Source organism: Gastrolobium bilobum, unplaced genomic scaffold, assembly GCF_033153095.1.
Source record: "Gastrolobium bilobum isolate Gb01-03AN ecotype WA unplaced genomic scaffold, APGP_CSIRO_Gbil_v1 utg59025, whole genome shotgun sequence".
In the NCBI taxonomy this organism is placed as follows: Eukaryota; Viridiplantae; Streptophyta; class Magnoliopsida; order Fabales; family Fabaceae; genus Gastrolobium; species Gastrolobium bilobum.
The window spans coordinates 16,490-40,069 of record NW_026897919.1 but is presented as its reverse complement, the minus strand read 5'-3'; the positions used below and the strand labels follow the sequence as shown (position 1 = coordinate 40,069).

The 23,580-nt window shown below is 31.7% G+C and overlaps 2 protein-coding genes across 2 annotated transcripts; both read right to left on the bottom strand.

Annotated features, from left to right (window-relative positions):
- Nucleotides 1-3: 3 nt before the first annotated feature.
- LOC133311459 (lysine-specific demethylase JMJ14-like) lies at nt 4-5,426 on the bottom strand (the record flags this gene model as incomplete). Its single annotated transcript, XM_061512513.1, is given in 9 exon segments — nt 4-225; nt 227-349; nt 1,095-1,256; nt 1,830-2,051; nt 2,140-2,652; nt 2,751-2,828; nt 3,319-3,390; nt 5,023-5,110; nt 5,326-5,426. Coding segments are annotated over 8 exon segments (1,434 nt in total), but the record flags the coding sequence as incomplete, so codon positions are not given.
- Nucleotides 5,427-20,196: 14,770 nt separating this feature from the next.
- On the bottom strand, nt 20,197-21,264 carry LOC133311458 (CASP-like protein 1B1). The gene is made up of 3 exons (XM_061512512.1): nt 21,026-21,264; nt 20,788-20,911; nt 20,197-20,433 (listed from the first exon to the last, which is right to left on the bottom strand). The coding sequence occupies exons 1-3, from the start codon at nt 21,262-21,264 to the stop codon at nt 20,197-20,199; spliced, it is 600 nt and encodes a 199-aa protein (XP_061368496.1).
- Nucleotides 21,265-23,580: the final 2,316 nt, after the last annotated feature.

Sequence of the window (23,580 nt, the reverse complement as noted above, 5' to 3'; positions counted from 1 at the left end):
TCCATCTTTCCCACATACACTTCTCCAATTCAAATTTTTTGGAGTTTCCTTTCCAAAAAGAGCTAGCTGTGCAAGGGCTCGTACAGCTTCCTTTGCTGATCCAAATAACAGCTTGTCGTGTGACAATGATGTCTTACGGCATTGCAAACTGTAAAGCTCAACAGCATTCTGGCCATGCATTAACCAATCAACAGGAGCCACATTCACTGCCTCTGCACAATTGAAAGCCACAATTGAAGCCAGAGTGGTATGCCCTTGGAAAGGTAATAACAAATTCCCCAGAATGCTGAACAGTACGATACACAGGAACTCCCTCAGATTTATGAATTGAAGGAGATAACTGAGTAACCTGCTCAAAGAAGAAAATCATAACCATTAAAATCAGAATAAAATTCGCAAACTTAGAAGCTATGTACTGTACATAGAATGCTAAAATATCTAACACTTCTATAAGAACTGAACACATGCACTGGGGACTTCTGGATATAAACTAGGGTTATCATTATTAGTAGAAATACAAATATCAAAATTCAGCCAAAGGAGGGAAAGGTTATAGACACATTGATATGAGTGAACATCACTGCAGCAATAACAGAGCTGAAAGTTTATGTTCATACAGCATGCATCATAAGGGATATTTGTCATGAGGAACCATCAAGTCGTTAAGATGATGCCAACTCTCAGTCACCACTTTTTCCCAAACACACTAGCAGCATAGTTGGTCAGAATCTAAAGTGAGCTTCAGTTCTTAGGGATAATAACTGATAATTTCTCTCTCTTACTCATAATTTAATACCTAATTACTATAGCTTCCACTTTACATTCATACATATAAAGGGATCTTACACCAGACTGATTACACCTTCAACCGATCAAAAAGTTATCATGATTATAGTTTTCTTAACTTCCATAAGTGCGTTGAGCATTCGTAGCACTCTGCACCCATAGAATATATGTTTTGCATCAACAAAAATCTCATTGCATTCATGAATTCTCTATGTGGAAACAACAAAGTATCACTAAAGCAACCAATAACTCAAAATACTAGTCAAAAATTGAAAGCAATAAGGAAAGTACAAGTTGTAGCATTCTACCAGTTCATTGAGTAGATTTGGTTGTTCCTCAAATAAATCAGGCAAGTTCTTCCTCATTGAATCTTCAAAAACCGAAGCATGGCATCCAGGTACTCCATACCATACTTTTGGGTCACCCCAGTGCAGATAATTAAGCGAATAAAGGTGATGATCCTCAACATGCTGTTCCAATGACAGTGTGTTATCTTTCGAGAAAATGTTAGGATTTGAAATGAAAGAAATGCAAAATTCAAGACCACGACATATTGTCATGAATCAACTATCCCAAAAACTTAAGTTGCGAAGACACATGAATGGTTTTATATTACATTTCTAACATGTCTCCTCACACAAAAACCATTTCGGGTTGAAGCATGGCTAATCGACCAGTCCACCTACCTTGTACTAAATTTCCTTTTTTAATAGAAGAATGGAGGCAATAAGGATTGAATTCAAGACCACTTGGTTTTAAAGGATCTAATACTATATCATGAACCAATTATCCCCTCTATAATCTCTGTTACTTCTAGATATTTATTGTGTCATTTATACTTTTAACAAAATTATAAATTTTCTAAAATAAACAACGAAAGTTAAAAGTTTCAACCCATCTTTCATGAAAATTAACTTAAACTCATATAACACTCTACAAAGAGATACATACAAAGAATTGAGGCAAAATGAAAATTGGTAATATTCCATGTCAGTCTTAAACTTTGCCTTTGACATGGGAAAAAAGTAATTCTAACCACTTACCCAGCAAAATGATGAAAAGCACATGCCAACATACAGCCATGGCACTAGAACTCCTGAGATGTCGCTTCCTTCAAAACTTAGTACAGAACCTGGCAGTCGCGGGAAGTTATTTAGATTCCATCCAGACAGGGCATACTGATCTGAATCACTCTTAGTTAAGGATGATGTCTTAGGAAAACCACTTCCAAGTGCTCCAGTTTCCAAGTCAGCTCCATAATACACCTACAATATAACAAAATAATATGTATACTATTGCAAAATTATGTGACAGTAAAGACCAACATAGTTGTCAAAAAGCGATGATTAATACCTCAACCTCATCAGTTGGTTGCTCAATTATTCGCCAGTATTCACCTTCAATTTCCGCCTCAGAGGGCTCCCCTCTCTTTTGGTGGTTACTATCACTAAGTTTTCCATCTTCATTGGTATCTTTCAAACCAAAGTAGCATTCCTTAAAAAAATTAGCATATTGCTGAAAGTCTTTAAGCGTGAAGTCCAACCCTGATTGAAATCCAAATTTCTCATCAGATTCAGAAGCATTGTTAGCTCCAGAAGCTGAATTGGCAAGACTCCTGCATGTGCCTGTTTTGGAGTGCTTTCTCCGTTTTCGTTTTTTTCCCCTACTTTTTTTCCTCATAGGTTCCCTATTTTGAAGTAAATCAATATACTGAATACGGGTGGGAAATTTTGCATTTTCCCACAGATCCTTCTCCTTAAGAGGGCAAGGTGGAACCCAGCAAGGTGGAGGGACAATCCTACATATGCCATAGGGTTCAGCATGCGGACGTATCTTTGCTATGTAACCGAGTGTATCTTCAAACTCCTAAATAAGAAGAGTAAAAATAAGAAACCAAAATTACCCAAAATACAATATGACTACCACAAAAGCAACAATATGAAGATGGTAATAATAACAAGTACTTCAACAGTCGGATAAAACACAGGTGCTTCATCAATAATAGGCCGACATGCTTCAACTGGATCCCATCTAGCTGATATCTGCAACATGACAACAATAATCAACATATGAAAACAGAATAGACAAAATCAAATCTCTCTCTCTCTCCCCCTATTTATATAATAATCATTCACTAACTTTTAAAACATTCTTTTCTTCTATACTACAAGAAATTTGTTTAAAAAACCTAATTTAATCATCTGAGTATACCATTATTCTTTGAATAGGATGGAATTAGATGATTCAAGTTAGACTCACCACATGGTCATCAAGATAAGTATTGATTGCTTGTTATTTTGAACACTCATACTAAAGAAGTTTATCTATTTTGAGAAACGGAGGGGAGGGGAAGAGGGGCAGTAGAAAATACCTAGAAAAAATTAAAGTACATGGTGTTCAAATGTTAATTCCATTAAAATTTCAAACAAGTGGTTCCTATTTGATCCGAAGAAGAGCAAGAAAAATACAAAGTATTGTTCATGGATCGTCAAAGCATTAAGCATACTCAACATGGCAGACCATACTACATACCTTTTTACTTCTCAGACTGCCAAAAGACTCAAGTGCATTGCTATTTTTTAGCTTGGGCCTAAAAGGATTATCCTGAAAAATATGTAAGAATGCTAAATTTGTAAAAATTAGCAGCCTCACTAAAAGTAATCATGGATATTACAATCCAAATATTGCCAATGGGTTTGGTACAAACAAAACAGTTTAATGTCAAAGAGATCAAGCTGTAGCAAATAGAAAATATGAATGCGACAAATGCACCAAAAGTACGCCCAACAGCAAATTATATATGAATTTGAACACGAAAATCAAACTTTAAAATATAATAGATATAGTCATGCATTCATATTACAAAAACTCAAAATCATGAGTCAAATTCCAAAGTTCCTACTAAAAACAGAATAGTAACCCAATCACAGAATAAGTCCAATCTAATATCCCAAAATAAGTTATAAAAATTTAAGGTCCTTTGTTTGCTTATACTGGTTGGGTATTAGTAGCTGATACCAGAAACAAGTCTTATATTTGACTTAAGTTGCAAGGAGGACCTCTCTGATCACATAAGCTTCCTCAAAGAAATTTCCAGAGTTAGACGTAAACAGATTAGAATAGTAGCAGTCTAGACTCAGTAGAACAGCAAGATCGGAGAAGGCTCAGAATCAAAAGAGTATTGGGTTGTGCCATAATATAGAAACAAAAATTGTGTATAAAATGCAAAACCAAAACAGTGGCCAAACTTATGCTGAAGTTTTTTTAGGTGACTATTGCTAGCTTCATAATTTAAGGCATCAACAAATGAAATGTTAACTGAAGGATTCACAAAATTTGAGCTTATCATATTTGATAGTTCTAATAAGTTCTACCTCCCAACAGTGGTAAACACTTCAAAGGAGCACCTATGAGATTGGATACTTCCCCGTTGATTGAAAAATCAAGAATTGGAAAATTCAACAAACATTGAGAAGGTATTACCTACTATTTTTCATCCATGTGGGAGGTATCTAATGCAAATTTTTTAAATTAATTTAATAGTTGCTAGTTGCTACCCCCATCACTTCGGATAAGAAAGAAATTCCATAAAAGAAAACAGTGATTGAGGTCAAACATAACATTCACCAATCTAGGCTGAAGTTTTAACCGGAATCCTTTAGTAACAAAAAACATGACACCAAATAATAAACTTGAACTAAAAAAAAAGAAAAGAGAGAGCGAGAGAAAGAGATGACCATTGAAGATACTAATACCAGATGTAGGCTATCCCAAAAAACCAAACAAAGGAAGTACTATTCCACACCACCTAGATGAAAATTTCTAATCTTTTCAAACCCCATGAAAGAAAGAACCCATATAGCATACAAAAAAATATTAAGGGTTTAAGATATGAGTGAATTAAAAAATTGACATCATCCTTTTGAACAGCAGAAATTGGCTCATCAACTAAACTACAAGTGTTAAACAACAATAGCTCCTGCCAGCAAAAATGCAAGGTTGTAAGCAGAACAAGAAAAGAGAAACAAAGGATACAGTAACACAAGAATATGACAACAATTTTTCAAAATAAATAAACGAGGATGATAAGACCAACAGCAATTGTGATCCACAAGAACAGAGGATAGAAGATTCGAACAGAGGGGCATGATATATATATAAATACTCCAGACATGCATAAAATGAGCTTCAGAAACAAAGACATAATCATACATTGCTAGGGTTTGAAAAACCAACCTTTAGGGCATCAGATTCTGCAGCCAATTTCGACTGTTCCATTTAATGCAAGATTATGGTGAAAAAAAGGCTAATTGGATAAGTATTCCTGCAACAAAAACCAGATACCCTTTTAACTAACATCATTAGAGTCCACAAATGATAAAGGAGACACAACCCAGAAACAGTTTTGTACTTCTCTATTATCAAACTAACTGAACCAAAAAAGAAACCATCAAAACAGCAAAAGGGAATGCAAAAAAGAAGAAGAAAGAAAGATAGAAATTAAAAAAAAATATGAATGCAGAACATCAAAATACCCACCCAATGCAGCAAAAGATAGTTCGGTTGCTCCCACGTTCTGATTGCGTACAAAGGAATTAACCCAAGAAAATTCCTATAGAAATCAACAGAGTGAAGAAAACCTAAATGCAAATTCAATTTGCATGTGTATGCAAAATTCTGTGAAACCCCAAGGTAAATAACCCACAAATTGCTAAAAAGGTGTAAAATCCTATGAATCTTGGAATCAAATACTTCCTGAAATAAAAACAATTAAAAAAGAAAAATAGAAAAAAGGATTGACCGGGTAAAAAACTTTAATTTATCTTGACAGGTGGACTGAGAAATAAAATTAATTAATAAATTAATAAATAGAAATAATGGGAAAGATATAGTTCCATATATAAAAAAGGGGGAGTTAATATGTAATTTAACTTAATTTATTTGTTTACCCAAAAAAACAATTTTTTTTTCTATTATCTTTTTTTTTTAAACCATTTTTTTTCTATTATCTTTAAGAAAATACAAAGACGCTAAACAAAGGAAAGGAAAGTGTACCTGAGGCTAAGATACTACTTTGAAAGACGTGTAGGTGTCCCGTCTAGGTGTACTTGCTTCTGAACTCTGTGACACTATTATTATAATAGTTGTTTCTATTATTTAAAATTTAATTATTTTAAACTATAATTTGTTTGGCTTGGCATTCTTATCTTAATGCATTTAATCAAATAGATAAAAAAAATAAAAAAATTCTTATGTTGTAGGATATCTCTTTTTCATGTTATCGAGAGTTCGTCATACGTGTAATGATTTTTTTTGTTTTTTTTATTTTTTATGTGTGGGCCTCATCATGAATTTAAGTGTGTAAAAAAATTTTCTCCTCTCCAATAACATGAAAAAAGCATTGCCCTAAAAAAAATTAAAAACAATTCGTACAAAAATTAAATAAAATAAATAAAGAATCAATAAAAAGTGAAAGATAAAAATAAAATAAAATAAAAAAGGATAGAGTTAATGTAAGAGAGAAAGAGGGTCAAAGGTGAACCCGCTCTAACGCACGCAGTATTAACGGAAAAGCGGTGAAACAAACAAACCAACCAACCGCATGCCTACAGGCCATAGCAACATTAAACAATCACAATAACGTAACTTTGTCTCTCTCTAGCTCTACTTTTCCGTGGGTCCCGACTCTGGTTCTCTTATCTACTCTTTGGGCGTTTTGACCACTATAGTTTTTTTTAATAATTAATTATTAAATTGATTTTATTTATAAATTATATTAAAAATTTAATCTCTTCAGAAAATATAATACCAATTTGTTCCTATTTAACCGTTGACCAGGAAGTCTATCCGGGTATTTTTTAAAAATTTATGTCTCTCCGGGTAGGGAGGGATGTACCCGGGTAAATCTCGACCAGAAATCCCAAAATCGTTCAAATATTATCTCAAAATTGTAACAGATTAAGAAGAAAATAAATACTAATTCAAAAATAAATAACTTTAAAATAATTTCCAGAAATCAAGCAACGATGAAGCGTATTTATTGGGGCGCAATCAATGAGGATCAATTGTTGTGTGCATAACAACACATTGAGATGCCATAAATATTTGAAATAGTTGAGATAATATTCGAATAATTTTGGGGTTTCTGGTCGAGATTTACCTGGGTACACCCCTCCCTACCCGGGTAAATAATTCAAGCAATTTTTCAGATGTCAAGAACTATACCCGGGTGCACCCCTCCCTACCCGGGTATGTAAAAAATTTCAAAATATACCCGGGTAGGGAGGGGTGTATCCGGGTAGGCTTGATGGTCAACGGTCAAACAGGTGCAGATTGGTGTTATGTTTTTTGGGGAGGTTAAATTTTCGAAATAGTTTATAATGAAGGTCAATTTAGTAATTAATTATTAATAAAGGGTTATAAGGGTCAAAAAGCCGCACTCTTTATATATATAAATAGTTTTATCATTTTACATAAAAGAAAAAAATTTCTCATGTTACATATATAATATAATACATGAATGGGTCTTATTTTTTTTTTTGTCTTTTTTTTTTTTTTTTGGACCACACTTATATATTAAGTGTATAGCAAAAGAAAATTTTCTTATATAAAATCAGAAAATTAATCCTTATATATATGGAAAAAATGTTTATACTTTTAAATGACACAACTTATATCCTTTCACTCTCACAAAGAGATAGGACCCATACCTTTATTTTTTTTGTCAACTCTCTCTCTCCTCTTTTATCTATCTTTTTCTCTCTTTTAAAATGACACAATTTTATATCCTTTAAAATGACACACATTTTTCCCTATATATATATATATATAGATAGATAGATAGATAAGGTAAAATATTTCTCCAGTGATCATAAAACTATGTCGTTTTGAATTAATAAAGAGTGTTTCCATAATTTTTTTTTTATCATATAAATTTTAACGAAACACCTTTTATTAATTTTTCTAAAAGTACGAAAACATCATTCATTGATTCAAAATTACGTAGTTTTTGGGTCACCGAAAGTAACTTATTTCCAATGACTACATAAGTACTTGTGTGTGTGTGTGTCTATATATATATATATATATATATAGGGTAAACATTTCTACAGCCACTTTATATAAGGTTATCTACAGCTATCCCAAAAACTACGTCGTTTTGATTAATGAAGAGTGTTTCTGTGATTTTAGGTGAATTAATGAAGGATGTTTCTGTAATTTTATTTATTTATTATCATATACATTTTACTAAAACATCCTTCATTAATTTATTCAAAATTACAAAAACACCCTTCATTAATCAAAACGATGTAGTTTTTGGGATAGCTGTAGATAATCTTATCTAAAGTGGCTGTAGTAATGTTTATATATATATATATATATATATATATATATATATATATATATATATATATATATATATATATATATATATATATATATATATATGAAATGTTATACTTACTACATTTTTTCTTACTATCTCTTACTACCATAATAAAGCATTTAATATGAGAGATCATAACCATACAAATGTAGAAATAAATATAATATTTCCATTTTCTACAGTTAATTTTGAACATGAACTTTCTTTATCTCACCCAAAACGACGTAGTTTTTAGATTACTGTATCAATGCTCATATGCAATCATATTACAATTCATTTTGTCGTGTGTGTGTGTGTCTATATGTATATATATAGGGAAAAACATTTCTCCGACAACTTGAGATAAGTTTATCTCCGGCCACCCCAAAACTACGTTGTTTTATTTATTTATTTTTTCTTATGTTAATTGATTCACCTTTGAATGGTTATGATTCCCTTTTTCTCTCTCTTCCTTCATTATCATTGATGCATCTTTGTACGGTTATGATTTATTAGCCGGAGATAAAATTATCTCCAGCAAATTGAGAAACGATAAGCCCTATCCTATATATATATTTAATATTATACTTACTACATTTTTTCTTACTACCAAATCTTAACTGTTTCCGTCAATCTACTATTATGATTTATTTGAAATTAATAATTAATTAATAAGTGTGACCAATAAATTATAATCGTTAGATTGACATAAATCAACGGTTAAAATTTGATAATAAGAGGTAGTAAAAAAAAAGTACTAAGTATGACATCTCCCTATATATTACTACATTTTTTCTTATTACCAAATCTTAACTGTTTCCGTCAATCTACTATTATAATTTATTGAAATTTAATAAATAATTAATAAATGTGATCAATAAATTATAATCGTTAGATTGACATAAATCAACGATTAAGATTTGGTAATAAGAGGTAGTAAAAAAAAAGTACTAAGTATAACATCTCCCTATATATTACTATATTTTTTTCTTACTACCAAATCTTAACTGTTTTCGTCAATCTACTATTATAATTTATTGAAAATTAATAATTAATTAATAAATGTGACCAGTAAATTATAATCGTTAAATTGACAAAAATCAACGGTCAAGATTTTGTAATAAGAGGTAGTAAAAAAAGTACTAAGTATAACATCTCCCTATATATATATATCAAAAAAATATTTCTGCAGTTAATGTAGATAAGTTATCTGCATTTACTTCCAAAACGACGCCGTTTTGGGATTGAAAAATTAGAAAATTATAGTTATAAAGACTATAATAACCCTGACATAAATTAAAATTACAAAAACACCATGATTTCTGCCACAAAGCAACGTCGTATTGGGCTTACTGCAGATAACTTATCTGCAATAACTGCAGAAAAAGCGAACCCTATATATATATATATATATATATATATATATATATATATATATATATATATATATTGTAGAAGAATCCAATAACTCTCCAATTTTTTATAGATGCACCTAACGTAGAAGAAATATACAAAATTATTATTAGCTATATGAAATATTATTGCATGCTTGGATTAAAATTTACTGAAATCTCGAAAACACTGGGAATTACTGTCTACTCATGTTCTTTAAAGTTTATATTTTCATGCTACAATATTGAACATAAATTTATATTATACTTAAAAAGTTTACGAGTACCCTGTTCATTATAGTGATATTTTAAATTTCAATAAATTTTAAAATATAATTAACAAGTGTAATTAAAAAAACTGAAATTATTAGAATATGATATGAAAATCGGTATCATGCATGTACTGTACCTAGATTATTATGGAAAAAATTGTACGAATCCATTACAAAAGAATTAGCGTTATGCATGTGTCGTACGTATATATAATTATTTCAGAGAAAATTTGAAAAATATAGATAAAAAGAGAAAATTTTAAAATTACGCAAAAGATATATATATAATTAATTCAAAATATTTGAATTTAGGAAGAAAAAAGTTAAAACAAATATGCAAATACTCGAATTTAAGAAAGGATAAACTAAAAGATTATCTTAAAAAAAATTAAGAAAATCTTTAAGGAAGTTTTTGAAATAATTCCAAAAAGAACTATTACATAAAGATGAAGTCACGCGTCTTAAAAATAGATGAGAATTTTAATTTAAAAATAAAAATTTTATTTCATTGTATAAAGATAAATGAAAGAATACAAATAATTCAATCCAAAATTTAAAAACTTTAATTCAAGTGACACTAGTTAATTGTGTTAAGTTAAATGATAATGATAAAAATACTTAGCTTCCATAAATTTTATATTAAAAAAGACTAACATATAAATTTATGTTTCCGGCTTATCTTAATTGCATTGAAGTAGTCTAGGAGCTTTCTTTCTCTTTTCTTTGTCCCTTCCTTTCCTTTCCCATTTTATTTTTTTTAATTTATTTTTCTTTTCTCCTTCTTAGCCTTTGCTTGCTTGCTACCCAAGAATATGTCTGAACGCGTGACCTGAGTTTGCTTTGCTTCCTTTCCTATCTCACACGTTGGTCTTTCCCCTGTGCACAACAAAGAAATCGCATCTTTGATTTTTCAAACTTGGTTTTACTGTCACTCTCGTCCTTTTCTTGGGAAAATAATTACAACTTTGACATCACTTGGGATATTTTTTAAATAATATAATAACCTAAAAAAAATCCTATAAATGCCGGCATTGGGGGATTTCTTTGAAATTAATAATTGCACTTAGGAAGCATGTTACTTATATAAGTTGATAAAATAATGGTTAATTATGTTATTTTTCTTATAATTTGAGTAAACTTTTAATTTAGTTTCAAATGTTACTTTTATTTCAATTACATTATAAACACTATTTTTAGTATCGTCCTTTTTTCTATGACCGTCCATTTTGTGCGGCTGCTATGTTCATTAGGAATAACATTAAAACTTTAGTCATAAAAATAATATTTATCTTTTTTTATTATCTCTTACTATTAAATTTTAACTGTTAATTTTCATCAATTTAATGGTAATAATTTATTGACTCACATTTATTAATTAAGTATTAATAAATTATAATTACTAGATTGACGAAAATCAACGATTAAAATTTGGTAATAAGAGACCGTAAGAAAAAAGTAGTAAATATAACATTTCTCTTAAAATTATATCTACCTCTATCTTCTTCAAATTTAAGAATTAAAGGTTTCAGATGTAAAAACTTCAGTAAACTTTCCTACTATTATTGTAGTGTAAATGCAGCTTTGGTAATTATACCCTAGATAACTCAAGCTAAAAATTTTAGGGTTTCATATACGGAGCAATTATATAAAAAAACCCAAAACCAAAATCACAAGTGTCATATCAAATTTCCTAAGAATTGTATGCACTACCTAGAACGTCAGCCTTAAAAGAAAAACATATCATTTGCTTTCTAATTAAGCACACTTCAATATCTCAAAATCATTGTCCCAAAATTATTGACCCAATGGGTGCAGCTCAGCTGGTTACTTGGTGCTGAGTTAGTGGGGTTGGACATGTGTTCGATTCCCGCTGAATGCATTCTTGGGGAGGGGGCTGAACCTTTAGCCATCACTGACCCCCGCACTCCGGATTAGTCCCATAGCCGGCTCAAAGAGTCGAAGCTTGTGGGGATACTGAAGGGAGCCAACTCGCCTCAAAGAAATAATTAGAGTTGGGTAACTAAAAAAAAAAATATTCAATATTTGTGTATGTTCTCACTCCACCCAAACACAAGCACTCAAGTAAAACAGAGTCACGACGCCGCAATCTTCTTTGGGCCACCTAAGCCGCTAGTTTTATGAGGAAGCACCATCATTCCCTTTTCTATTATGTGTCTTTTCATTGTCCCTGACTTTAAACGACTAAGAGTAGATTGTTCACAAGTCAAGTGGATTGAAAAAAAAAAAATTAAATCGAAACTTGGGTCAAATTTTATGAAGGAAACTAAGACAATGTACGTAGGATGTGTATTGGGGCGGCCATTCGGATAAATGGGTAATGTTTGGATAAACATAAATACTTATTGATGAAATTTTTTGACGGAACAAAATTCCGTCAAAAATAGTAATAGATTTTTTATAAGAAACAATTTCATCAAAAATAGAAATGAAAATATTTTTAGTTGAAAATACAGACAAAATTAGAGAGTGAAAAAATTTATGTCAGTTATGGAAATTTCAGATGGAATTATTTTTCGTCTCAAATTTTGATGAAAACAATTTTTGAGCTAGGGAAAACTTTTTGATCACTATCAGCGAAGAAAATATTTTAGTTCAAAAATTTATATCGAAAATATCTTTTGTCAAAAAAAATTTTAAAAATAATTTTTGTCAAAAATTGTCACTGATAGTAACCGAAAATTTTTCCTCTCTAATTTCATCTCTATTTTCAATGGAAAATATTTCCATCTCTACTTTCGGCGAAAATTGACACAAATATTTCCATAAAAAATATAGGTGAAATTAGAAAGGAATTTTTTTTTTGGTAAAAAATTGAGACAAAAACCTATTCATTTTATATAAAAAATTGATTACTAGACTTAAAGAATTATTTACTTTTAAATGCTATTATGGTACAATTTTCACATTAACTTCCCCTAAATTCATTTGTTGTACAAACATATGGACATATTTGAACATTCACATGTGAAGGCAAATAGTTGATATCAACAACTAGAAATGTTGAAGTAGTGGAGGTAGTTAAGAGTATTCTTTTGTAAGTATACAAAAAGTTATGCTCAAATGCACTATGTGATAATGAAATTGACAACACATCAAAATGTTACTAATAAATATTTGTAATCTTGATAGAACAAAGCTCTAAACAAAGCGAGTTGTCCATGGTTAAATTTAACAATTCACTAGTAGACAAAGAAAGTCATCTTGTGCATCGATTGATAACTGCAGATTCTCCAGAATGTCGACATTACAATACCAGTTTGAGGCAGAGGACATGGCATTCCCAATCTATTTGACGATTGTCCGTCCGATGGCTAGAATGTGCATACCCTTATGCACAACTTGAACATGCACAATTATATACCACTTATGGAAAATACGTCCATTGTGCAAATGTTATGATGCGCTCTCCCAATTTGACTTAAATTTGTTACACCCACATATATGTCTTGAACATGCACATCCACCCAGGGGTGGTGGACCCTAGTCTCCCACCCCTCCCTAAAATTTGAAAAAAAAATTATATATACAAAATATCATTTTGATAATATTAGTGGATTGTTTATCTTCAAATTAAAAATATAAAAACCCCTAAAAAAAATCATATCCCCTTGCTTGTGTGCAAGGATGTATTGTTATCCGAAATGATGTTTTAGAGAAATTATTTTGACAATATTCATAGTTCCATAAAATGCACATGAGAAATTGAAACATGCAACAATACACAGTTAAAACGTATCATACGAAAATATATGAATATGACAAAGAAAAATCTGAGCCCAGTGTTAGACACTATGTTCTTAAGACAATATTTCCATCTCTATGGTGCCCAAGATTTGCGGACAACTGTCTCCCAGGATAGAACATATTACCTCTATTCTCGTGGCAGCACTTCCATGTAGAATAGCCTCATCGAACTCAACTTATGCCTGACTAATCACACTAGAGTAATGGAATGCAAATGCAAGAAGAAAAAACTCTCTAAAATTCTAACTCTATATATATTTATAGAAAATGTAAGGTCATGATTCAAAAGATACCTATTCGTCGACGAAATAACACATCCATTTGACACGAAAAGACACATTCATTCAACATGAAAAAACACATCCGTTCGACGATGAAAAGACATATTTTCAAATCAAACTTCGTATTCATAAAAAATAATTAATTTAAAATTAATCACAATAATCTCTCACATGAATAAGAAGTTCAACAATTGAGACCATATGCATATGAACATGAATGCAAAGTGCGATACCTCAGCAATAAACAATTGCATCGAGATAGGTAGAGGTCACCTTTAAACCTTCTCTAGTGAAATCTATCGGGTATACTCAGTCAATCGGTGGTCATGATGACTTGAACTGTCAACCTTTAACGTATACCAAGACAATAGGAGTCACACAATTGCTTCCCTAATATTGTTGTGCCCATTTTGGCCTTGGACACCTGTCTGGTTCTACGAGTGCTCTAGAGAATTGGCCTTTATTTATTCTAATAAAAGGGACCCTCACTTCACACTCACATAGGTGATTCATTGTGATGTAACTCATCTTACATCATCTGATCACATCAGATCAAGAAACCATTAAAGTCTAAATGTTTACCCTCATAAATACATTGTCTTGTCATAGGAATGAGGATGAGTTTAGAAACTCCACAGTGTTAATAGTCGATCATCACTTACTTGTCTCTTTGAACTTAGTTCATGGGATCTCCACTATCAAGGTAGAGTTACTGCAATGATCAACAATTGATAGGCCTTAAACCCATTCCTTTCGATAAATTCTCAACTAACTCTCTAGGAATCCCCTTTTAGACTTTACATAGTCAATTGTAATGATCCTACTCGAGAGTAGCTATATCACGGTATCATGTCTACGATGTATATGTATAGACTTACCATTATACATGACATTCCTGGCCCTTCCAATAGTAGCTTGGCTATCACAATATATACATACAACTGGTATGGTTTTGGCCAATTGGGAACATCTTCAATAAAATTATGAAGTCATTCGGCTTCCTCACCGGCTTTATCTAAAGCAATAAATTTTGCTTCCATGGTGGACCTTACAATGCAAGTCTGCTGGGACAATTCCCAAGACACGACACCCCCACCAAGGGTGACTAGAGCCGGTGATCTAATTTGCATCACAATATCCTTCAAATATAGCAAAATACTTCGAGAAATGCAAAGCATGGTCTTACCGTATTAACTCGTATATCCGAGACCTCTAACTTATAGACAAGGAATCAATATACACTACAATTAAGTTCAAATCCAATGAACACACAGCTCATTATCTTTGGTTCGATCTTAACCATTTTTGGTTTGGAATCGCAACCTTTGCTAAACACCCCTACACTTTAAGACAACTCAAAGCAGGCTTTCTACCATTTCATATTTCATAGGGGATGTTCATTGTCTTTTTGTGGAGTACTCTATTGATTATATAGTTTGTCATTAAAATGACTTTCCCCTACAAATTTTGTGGTAAACCAGACAAAGGTGAAAATAAATATAAAACATTAAATATGAGGAATCATAATCATACAAAGGTGAAAATAAATATAATATTTTCATTTTCTACAATTAATTTTGAACGCGAACTTCCTTTATCCGACCTAAAATGACGTAGTTTTTAGGTGACTGCACCAATGCTCATATGTAGTCACATAACAAATCATTTTGCCAATATATATATATATATGGAGAAAACGTTTGTCATTTTAAAGGACACTACTTTGTGTCTTTTTATATTGAACAACGTCATTTTGGTGCATATTTGATGATTTTTCACATTCTCCATTCTCCATAAAATTAGGAAGAGCGAGAAAATACAATAGAGAGGATGTAAAAATTCATCAATTATACACCAAAACAACTTTGTTTCATCTAAAATGATACAAAGTTGTTTCCTTTAAAATGACAAATATTTTCCCTGTATATATATAAGAAAAATAAGTTTTACATCAAATCTTAATCGTTGATTTTTATGTATTTAACTATTATAATTTATTGAAAATTAATAATTAGTTAATAAGCATGACCCAATAAATTACAACCATAAGATACACAAAAATCAATTGTTAAGATTTGGTGTAAGACTTATTATTCTTACACCGATGTAAGAATAACATGCCCTATACATTATGACCCAATAAATCTTAACCGTTAGATGCACAGAAATCAACGGTTAAGATTTAAGACTTATATATGATTAACAAGTCTTAAATCTTAATCTTAACAAGTCACATGATATAAAGACTTGTTATTCTTACACCGGTGTAAGAATAACAAGTCTTAAATCTTACCCGTTGATTTTCATGCATCTAACGATTAAGATTTATTGAGTCATAATGTATAGGGCATGTTATTCTTACACTGGTGTAAGAATAATATGTCTTACATCTTAATCGTTGATTTTTGTGCATTTAACGGTTAAGATTTTTTGGGTCATAATATATCGGACATGTTATTCTTACACTGATGTAAGTTGATCATCTCCTTATATATATATATATATATATATATATATTTACAAACTTTTTTTTTCCAAAGCCAACTATGTATTCCTGGAAATATATAGTATAATTTGTAAACAAAAATTTGTAAATATAACCTATATTATATATAATAATTAAGTGTTTGGTGTTTGTCATTTTAAATGACATAAGTTATGTCATTTTAGGAGAGAGATAGACACAGAAAAATGGAAATCATGGGAGAGAGAAGTGGGTGTTGTTTTAATTTAAAATTTAAATAAAAAAATTTCTGTGTTTCTCTCTCTCTTAAAATGACATAACTTTATGTCATTTAAAATGATGAACATTTTTCCCAATAATTAATTAATAAGTTTGATCCATTAAATCTTAATCATTAAATGCACAAAAATTAACGATTAAGATTTAGTGTAAGATTTATTATTCTTACACAAGTATAAGATAATTCTACCTCATATATATATATATATATATATATATATATATATATGGAAGGGATCTTTTGACTTCGATGTAAGGTTTAGAAGTCTTACATCCCCATCTCAGCCGTTAATTTTTGTCTATTTAAAGATGATAGTTTATTGGGCTATTTGACCATTTTGCCCCCCATTAATTAATTAATAACCATTTTGCCCCTGATTCAAAACTATCCATCAATCTGCCCCTCTTTAATCGATTAACTTGCATTTTTAATCGATTAAATGGTTATTGGGAGATTTAATCGACTAAATCTCCCTACTTAATCGATTAAAAAATCATACTGACTTGTTTTCCTTTGTTGCCTGTTGGGAGATTTAATCGATTAAATAGGGAGATTTAGTCGATTAAATCTCCCAACAACTATTTTTGCCTGTTTTGACCATTTAATCGATTAAAAATGCAAGGTAGTCGATTAAAGAAGGGCAGATTGGTAGATAATTTCGAATCATGGACAAAATGATTATTAATTAATTAATGAGGGGCAAAAGGGTGAAAAAGCCTAGTTTATTGACTTATATCAATTAATTAATTTTGAATAAACTATAACAGTTAAATGGATGGAAATCAACGGCAGAGAAGGGAAGTAGGACTTCTAATTCTTACGCCAGAGTTAAAAGATATATATATATATATACATATATATATATATATATATATATGGATAGGATCCTTTTACACCGGTGTCAAATTTAAAGTTTGACACCTCATCTGAGAGCCGCTAGATCAAAAAAGATCAATGGTGTCACATGCTTACAAATCAGAGTCATTGATCTTTTTTGATCTAATGGCTCTCAAATGAGTTGTCAAATTTTAAACTTTACACTGGTGTCAAAGGATCCTACCTCATATATACATACATAAATATATACATACATATGGGGCAAGATCCTTTGGCACCGATGTCAAACAAAAAAATTGACACATCATCTGAGAGCCGTTAGATCAAGGCTGATTAACGGTGTCACATGCTTACAAATCAGAGTCGTTATATCAAAACAAGATCAACGACTTTCAGATGAGGTATCAAACTTTTCTTTTGACACCAGTGTCAAACGATCCTGTCCCTATATGTGTGTGTGTGTCCGTCTGGTGTCCAGTCACCAGATATAAGGAGTTGTTCAGTCAAGAAAATTATAATCATACAAAGATGAATCATTGATGATAAAGGAAGAGAGAGAAATATAATATCCATTTCTGATTAATTAAATAAGAGAAATAAATATCCAAAACAACGTAATTTTGGGTGATAGAACGATCCAATGACATAATGTACAATAAACCATATATATATATAGATAAAATTATATATATATATATATATATATATATATATATATATGGGTTTTATAAGAGTTATGTTGTAGAAAAAGTGATTGTGTAATGTTATAGAGATTCGTTTTGCGTGTCGTAGTTTTTTCTTCAAAAAATGTGGGTCCCACAAAATGTTGTGTGTGTAGGAAAGTTTGTTGTGTCATGTTAAATAACAAATGCAAATCCCTATATATATATAGGTAAAATTATTTCTCCGACTACTGGACGCCTAGCAAGAAATCTTACACCGTTGATTGATTATGATTTCCCGCATTTAATGCTTTCACCTTCCTTTGTATAATTATGATTTTCTGAATTTATTTATTGGACGTCTAGCGGCCGGAGAAAAGTAAATCGCATATATATATATATATATAAGGTTATATTTACAAACTTTTTGTTTACAAACTATACTATGTTTGACCGATAATACACTCTTGAGTAGAGTATTATAGGTCAGATATAGTGTAATTTGTAAATTTGTAAAATAAAAAGTTATCAATATAACCATATATATATATATATATATATATATATATATATATATATATATATATATATATATATGTATGGGAAATAGATTTGTCCTGTTGCATGACCAAATCTTTTCATCCTACTCTAATATTAAAAATAGGGCTGCATCTTTTTCTTTTACAAATTGATGGGTCCCACGAAACTTGTTTCTATTACATGACACGAATTTGGTCCTGTAATAGGACAGATCTATTTCCATACACACACATATATATATATGGGATTTGCATCTATCATATCATATGATACAAAAAAAATTTCTACACACACAACATTTTGTGAGACCCGCACTTTTTGAAGCAAAAAAAAAAAAACTAAGGCACGCAAAATGAATCTCTATAACATTACACAATCACTTTTCCTACAACATAACTCTTATAAAACCTTATATATATATATATATATATATATATGGGATACTTTTTCTGCAGTCGCCGTAGAGAGTGTTATCTGCAGCTGACATAGAAAAGTGGGCCCCACAGCTTTTTAAAAAAAAAACAGGATCTGATTCCGTATCCTGACTTGTTGTATGTACAGCGGCTGCACAAATCATTTTGCTATATATATTGATCCACTTGTATCCAATGACTCACATTACTAAAAATTTAGAGCCCTTAGATATAAATGAGATCAATGGACAAGAATGAGAGTGTAACTTACACTGGTGTAAAATGATCCTGACCCTATATATATATATATGAGGTAGGATCCTTTGACACCGGTGTCAAATTTCAATTCTGACACCTCATCTGAGAGCCCTTAGATCAAAAAAGATCAACGACTCTGATTTGCAAGCATGTGACACCATTGATTTGCAAGCATGTGACACCGGTTTCAAAGAATCCTACCTCTCTCTCTCTCTCTCTATATATATATGGGGCGGGATCTTCTTACACCGGTGTAAGAGTAATAACTCTTACACTCAATCTTGACCGTTGATTTTTGCATATCTAACGGTTATAATTAATAATTAATTAATGAGAATAATGTAATTAATTACAGTCGTTTGATGGACGAAAATCAACGGTTAAGATTGAGTGTAACTGTTATTACTCTTACACTGGTGTAAGGTATATATATATATATATACTTGTGGTTATGTTAATAAGCTCATCCACCATGTCTACTTAATCTAACAATATAATGCCCTATCAAATCCTCTAACTTCTTTCCTCAAGTCTTCAATTGTAGAGGCTATCAAAATCTACTCATAGTTTCCCACTATCAATTTTCATGACTATAAAAATCATTTTATCTTTGAAGTTCTCACTAATTAAAGTCATCAATACATTTCTTTGAAAGTATCCAAATATTTTCTCGCTACAAGCTGTCAAAATATATTTATTTTTTATACTAACAAGGATACAAAGGAAAAAGTTGTATGCAGTCCAAATCTTTATTAAATTGTGTTACAGGTACAACTAGTTACATATATCAAACACTGACATTCAAACAGGAAAGTCAACATAGAAAAGAGTATGACCAAGAAAAAACAGAACACTATTCTTCGTATAATGATGTATTCCAATCAAGGAGCATGGTTAATACGATTTGGCTTGAGCAACTTGATTATGGACATCACTGTAATAATCAAGAGAAGAATGAAGCCAATGAAAGAGGTAATGAGGGCAGCACCACCTCGGTTGCAATAGGTTTCGAATTTGTCACATATCTTATCCCACCTTGCATGCGAATTACCATTCCTTCCCAATTCTGAAATGAATGTTGCCGCACCATCTCCAGCCGATGCCAGAGCCATAGTCATCTTCCCCCAAAAGTACAATCAATCAGTTTTCATATACATATTATAGTAAGTTAAATAGGAAACTCTTTGCTGAATTGATGGTTATGGTACGTAAATAAAAATAAAATATATAATTCTTACACTGATGTAAGAAGATTCGGTCTATATATATAGGGGTTAGGATTATTTAACACTAATGTGATTTACACTTTTAATTTTGATCAGTTGATCTCACACTTATATTTAACTGTTCAAGTTTTTTAGTTATATAAATCATTAGATTTAAGTGGCTCAATGGTCATGAATGAATATAAAATTTCATATCCTTATACTGATGCGAGAATAACCTATCTCTATATATGTATAATTCCTTACCATGTCTAATATTGCAATCAATGCAAACCGGAGTCCTTTGTAATCATATTGGGGTACTAATATATCCACTGCTATCATCATCAAGTTATGGATACTTGCATTTCCATTGGCTATCACAAAGAACCTGTATCACCACCAATAATGCTATAATATAAATGTGTAATATGCAATGCTAATTAAAACGTCAGATACAAAAAGAAAGGAAAATAAAATCGTAGATTAATAATTAAAAACTTACACAAAAGCTGGAGATTGGTTAAACTTTGCATTAAGAGTAGCTGTTACTGGGGTGCTACCAATAGTGGCAACTATTAAGCTTTTGGTCTCTTTGTTGAGTGCCATCACAAGTGTTGCAGATGCAGTGGCAAAAAATGCTACCACCCTAAGGGACAAAAGGACCCAATCCTTGTTTGGCTTTGTTTCAGGAACAACAATATTGAAACCAAGCTCTACTTTATCTCCATTTTCTGAGGCCATTATTGTGCAAACACTTACCAGAGTGAGAAATAAGTGATGATGATGCACATGGCTTTAGGTTGAGGGATGGTTATTATAGACGGGGACAGTGAAGTTGATCTACCATATCATTTGTTAAGTCTAACAAGCCATGTATACGTTCTATCAGTTAATTTCTTGGGTGGTATAACCAATTGAAAACTTCAGGTTGCTGTTGGTTGGTGAGAAATATGAAAGAACGTGCCAATATAGTCGATTTAATTTAATTTAATAAACTTATAATACTTTTTTATATTTAAAAATGAATAATAATCTGCAAAAAAAAAAAAAATTATATGTTCAAAAATATAAAGGAAAGTAAAGTTATTGTTCAAGAAATTCAACTCACAGGTGAAAGTTGGCTTGATTACTAGGATCAACTGTCTCGATAAAAAGTCTTGCATTTCATTTTTACTCATGTTACTTCATTGCTGATTTATTGACTTATCAATGAAGCAATTTTTTACTTTTTCTAAATTATTTCATTACCAAACCTTAAAATGAAACAACATCTTCTGATAAATGTCTCATAATCCTCCATTGTTTTGAGTCACTTCAAATGGGTTCTTATCATAGTGTAAATTAATACCTTAAGAACATCAAATTTTAGTCATTGAGAAAATAATTGAGGACGACGACGAGACATGTTAAATTTTTTAAGGAACAGATTTACTTTTGTCAAAAAAACTTCAACAACTATTTGAAGACCTCAAGTAATAAAGTGATAAGAAAAATTGTCGATCTAACGAGGACTGATGACCAAGCACTAATTTATCTATTTAACTAAAGTTGGATCGACCGTATAATGTTGGTTTGAGAATATTGTAATTTAATTAAAACAGAATTTGTAAACTTATTTTTTTTTTTTTTGTAAATTGTAAACTTATTTTTGGTTTCTAGTATTTTAGAAAATAAATTCAGAATTAATAAATCTAGAAATTGAGTTTAAGTTTTGTTGTAAATAATAGTTTAGAATAGTAGTATAGAAGTCCCACATCATGTATATCTCTTTGTATTTTCTTTCTTTTGAGTTATATAATAGACTCTCCGCTGTGTAGTTGAGACACACGGATTACTTATAAATCTCCTTGTTCTTGATATTCAATATGGTATCTAGAGCCTAACAAGATCCGCATCTTTTCGGTAGATCCACTGTCTACCGAGTAAAAATCTTTCCGAAAATTGTCACCATCGTCAGTTTCCAGCCATCGTCTGCCACCACCGTCCTCCACCGAAAAAATTTTCCGGCGACCGTTTTGATCAAAAAGTACATCAACGGACTCAGAAGAAGCCGATCTACCCAACGCCGCAAGACCCACCGTCATCAGAGGTTGCGAGCGTCGTGGACCACCGTTTTATCGCCGTTGACCGCCACCACCGATAACTTTTCAGGCACTTTTTCCGACGAGCCACCCACAGTTGTGATCATCACAAGGAGGCAGTTCTTTTCGTCCAAGGCCCGCTCCTAAATTCCCACTGAAGCACCCTCACGTGCGTGAAACATACGCTCGGCTTCCACCGTCAGGATCGCCCTTTCCTTTTGTGTTCAGATCGATCCTTACCTTGTGTTTTTGAGTCCGTTGCGGCCCTTCCGAACCATTTCTCCTCTTTCCATTATTGTTCACGACATCTTTGTTTTAACGAATTGTTCTTGATCCATGGCTGATTCTAGCTCATTTATCCTTCCTCAAGATATTTCTCGGCTCACGATCACTGGCTCCACTGCTACTGTTGTGCATACAGGTAATAGCGTTGCTGGTTTCACTCAAAGTTCATCATTTGGTCATTGGGTTCTTGATTCTGGTGCCTCTGATCATATTTCTGGTAATAAATCTTTGTTTTCCTCTCTTTCTACCTCTGGTTATTTGCCTGCTGTCACTATGGCTAATGGTTCCCAGGTTCAGTCTCGTGGGATTGGAATAGTACATCTCTTTCCCTCCATTACTATTGAAAATGTGCTCTATGTCCCTGGTTCACCCTTTAATCTCCTTTCCATTAGCCGTTTAATACGTTCTCTTTATTGTCTCATTTCTTTTACCCAAAATTCTGTTGTTTTATAGGATCGAAATTCGGGGAGGACAATTGGCGGCGGATTTGAGTCCAATGGCCTTTACCTGCTCTCCAGCTCCTCTCATGCTCATTCTGTATTAGATTCTCCACTCACTATTCACGCTCAGTTGGGTCATCCTAGTCTTACAAAGCTCCAGAAGATGGTGCCACGTTTGTCCAAGCTGTCTACTTTGCAATGTGAATCATGTCAATTCGGGAAACATACTCGCAGTTCTTTTCCTAATAGAG

Bases quoted from the DNA above. Each gene is read 5' to 3' on its own strand.
- LOC133311458 (XM_061512512.1), bottom strand. From the start codon at position 21,264: ATGGCCTCAGAAAATGGAGATAAAGTAGAGCTTGGTTTCAATATTGTT. The intron at 20,912-21,025 runs GTAAGTTTTTAA...GTGGTGATACAG, and splicing joins AACCAATCTCCAGCTTTTGT to GTTCTTTGTGATAGCCAATG. The intron at 20,434-20,787 runs GTAAGGAATTAT...TTTTGGGGGAAG, and splicing joins TGATTGCAATATTAGACATG to ATGACTATGGCTCTGGCATC.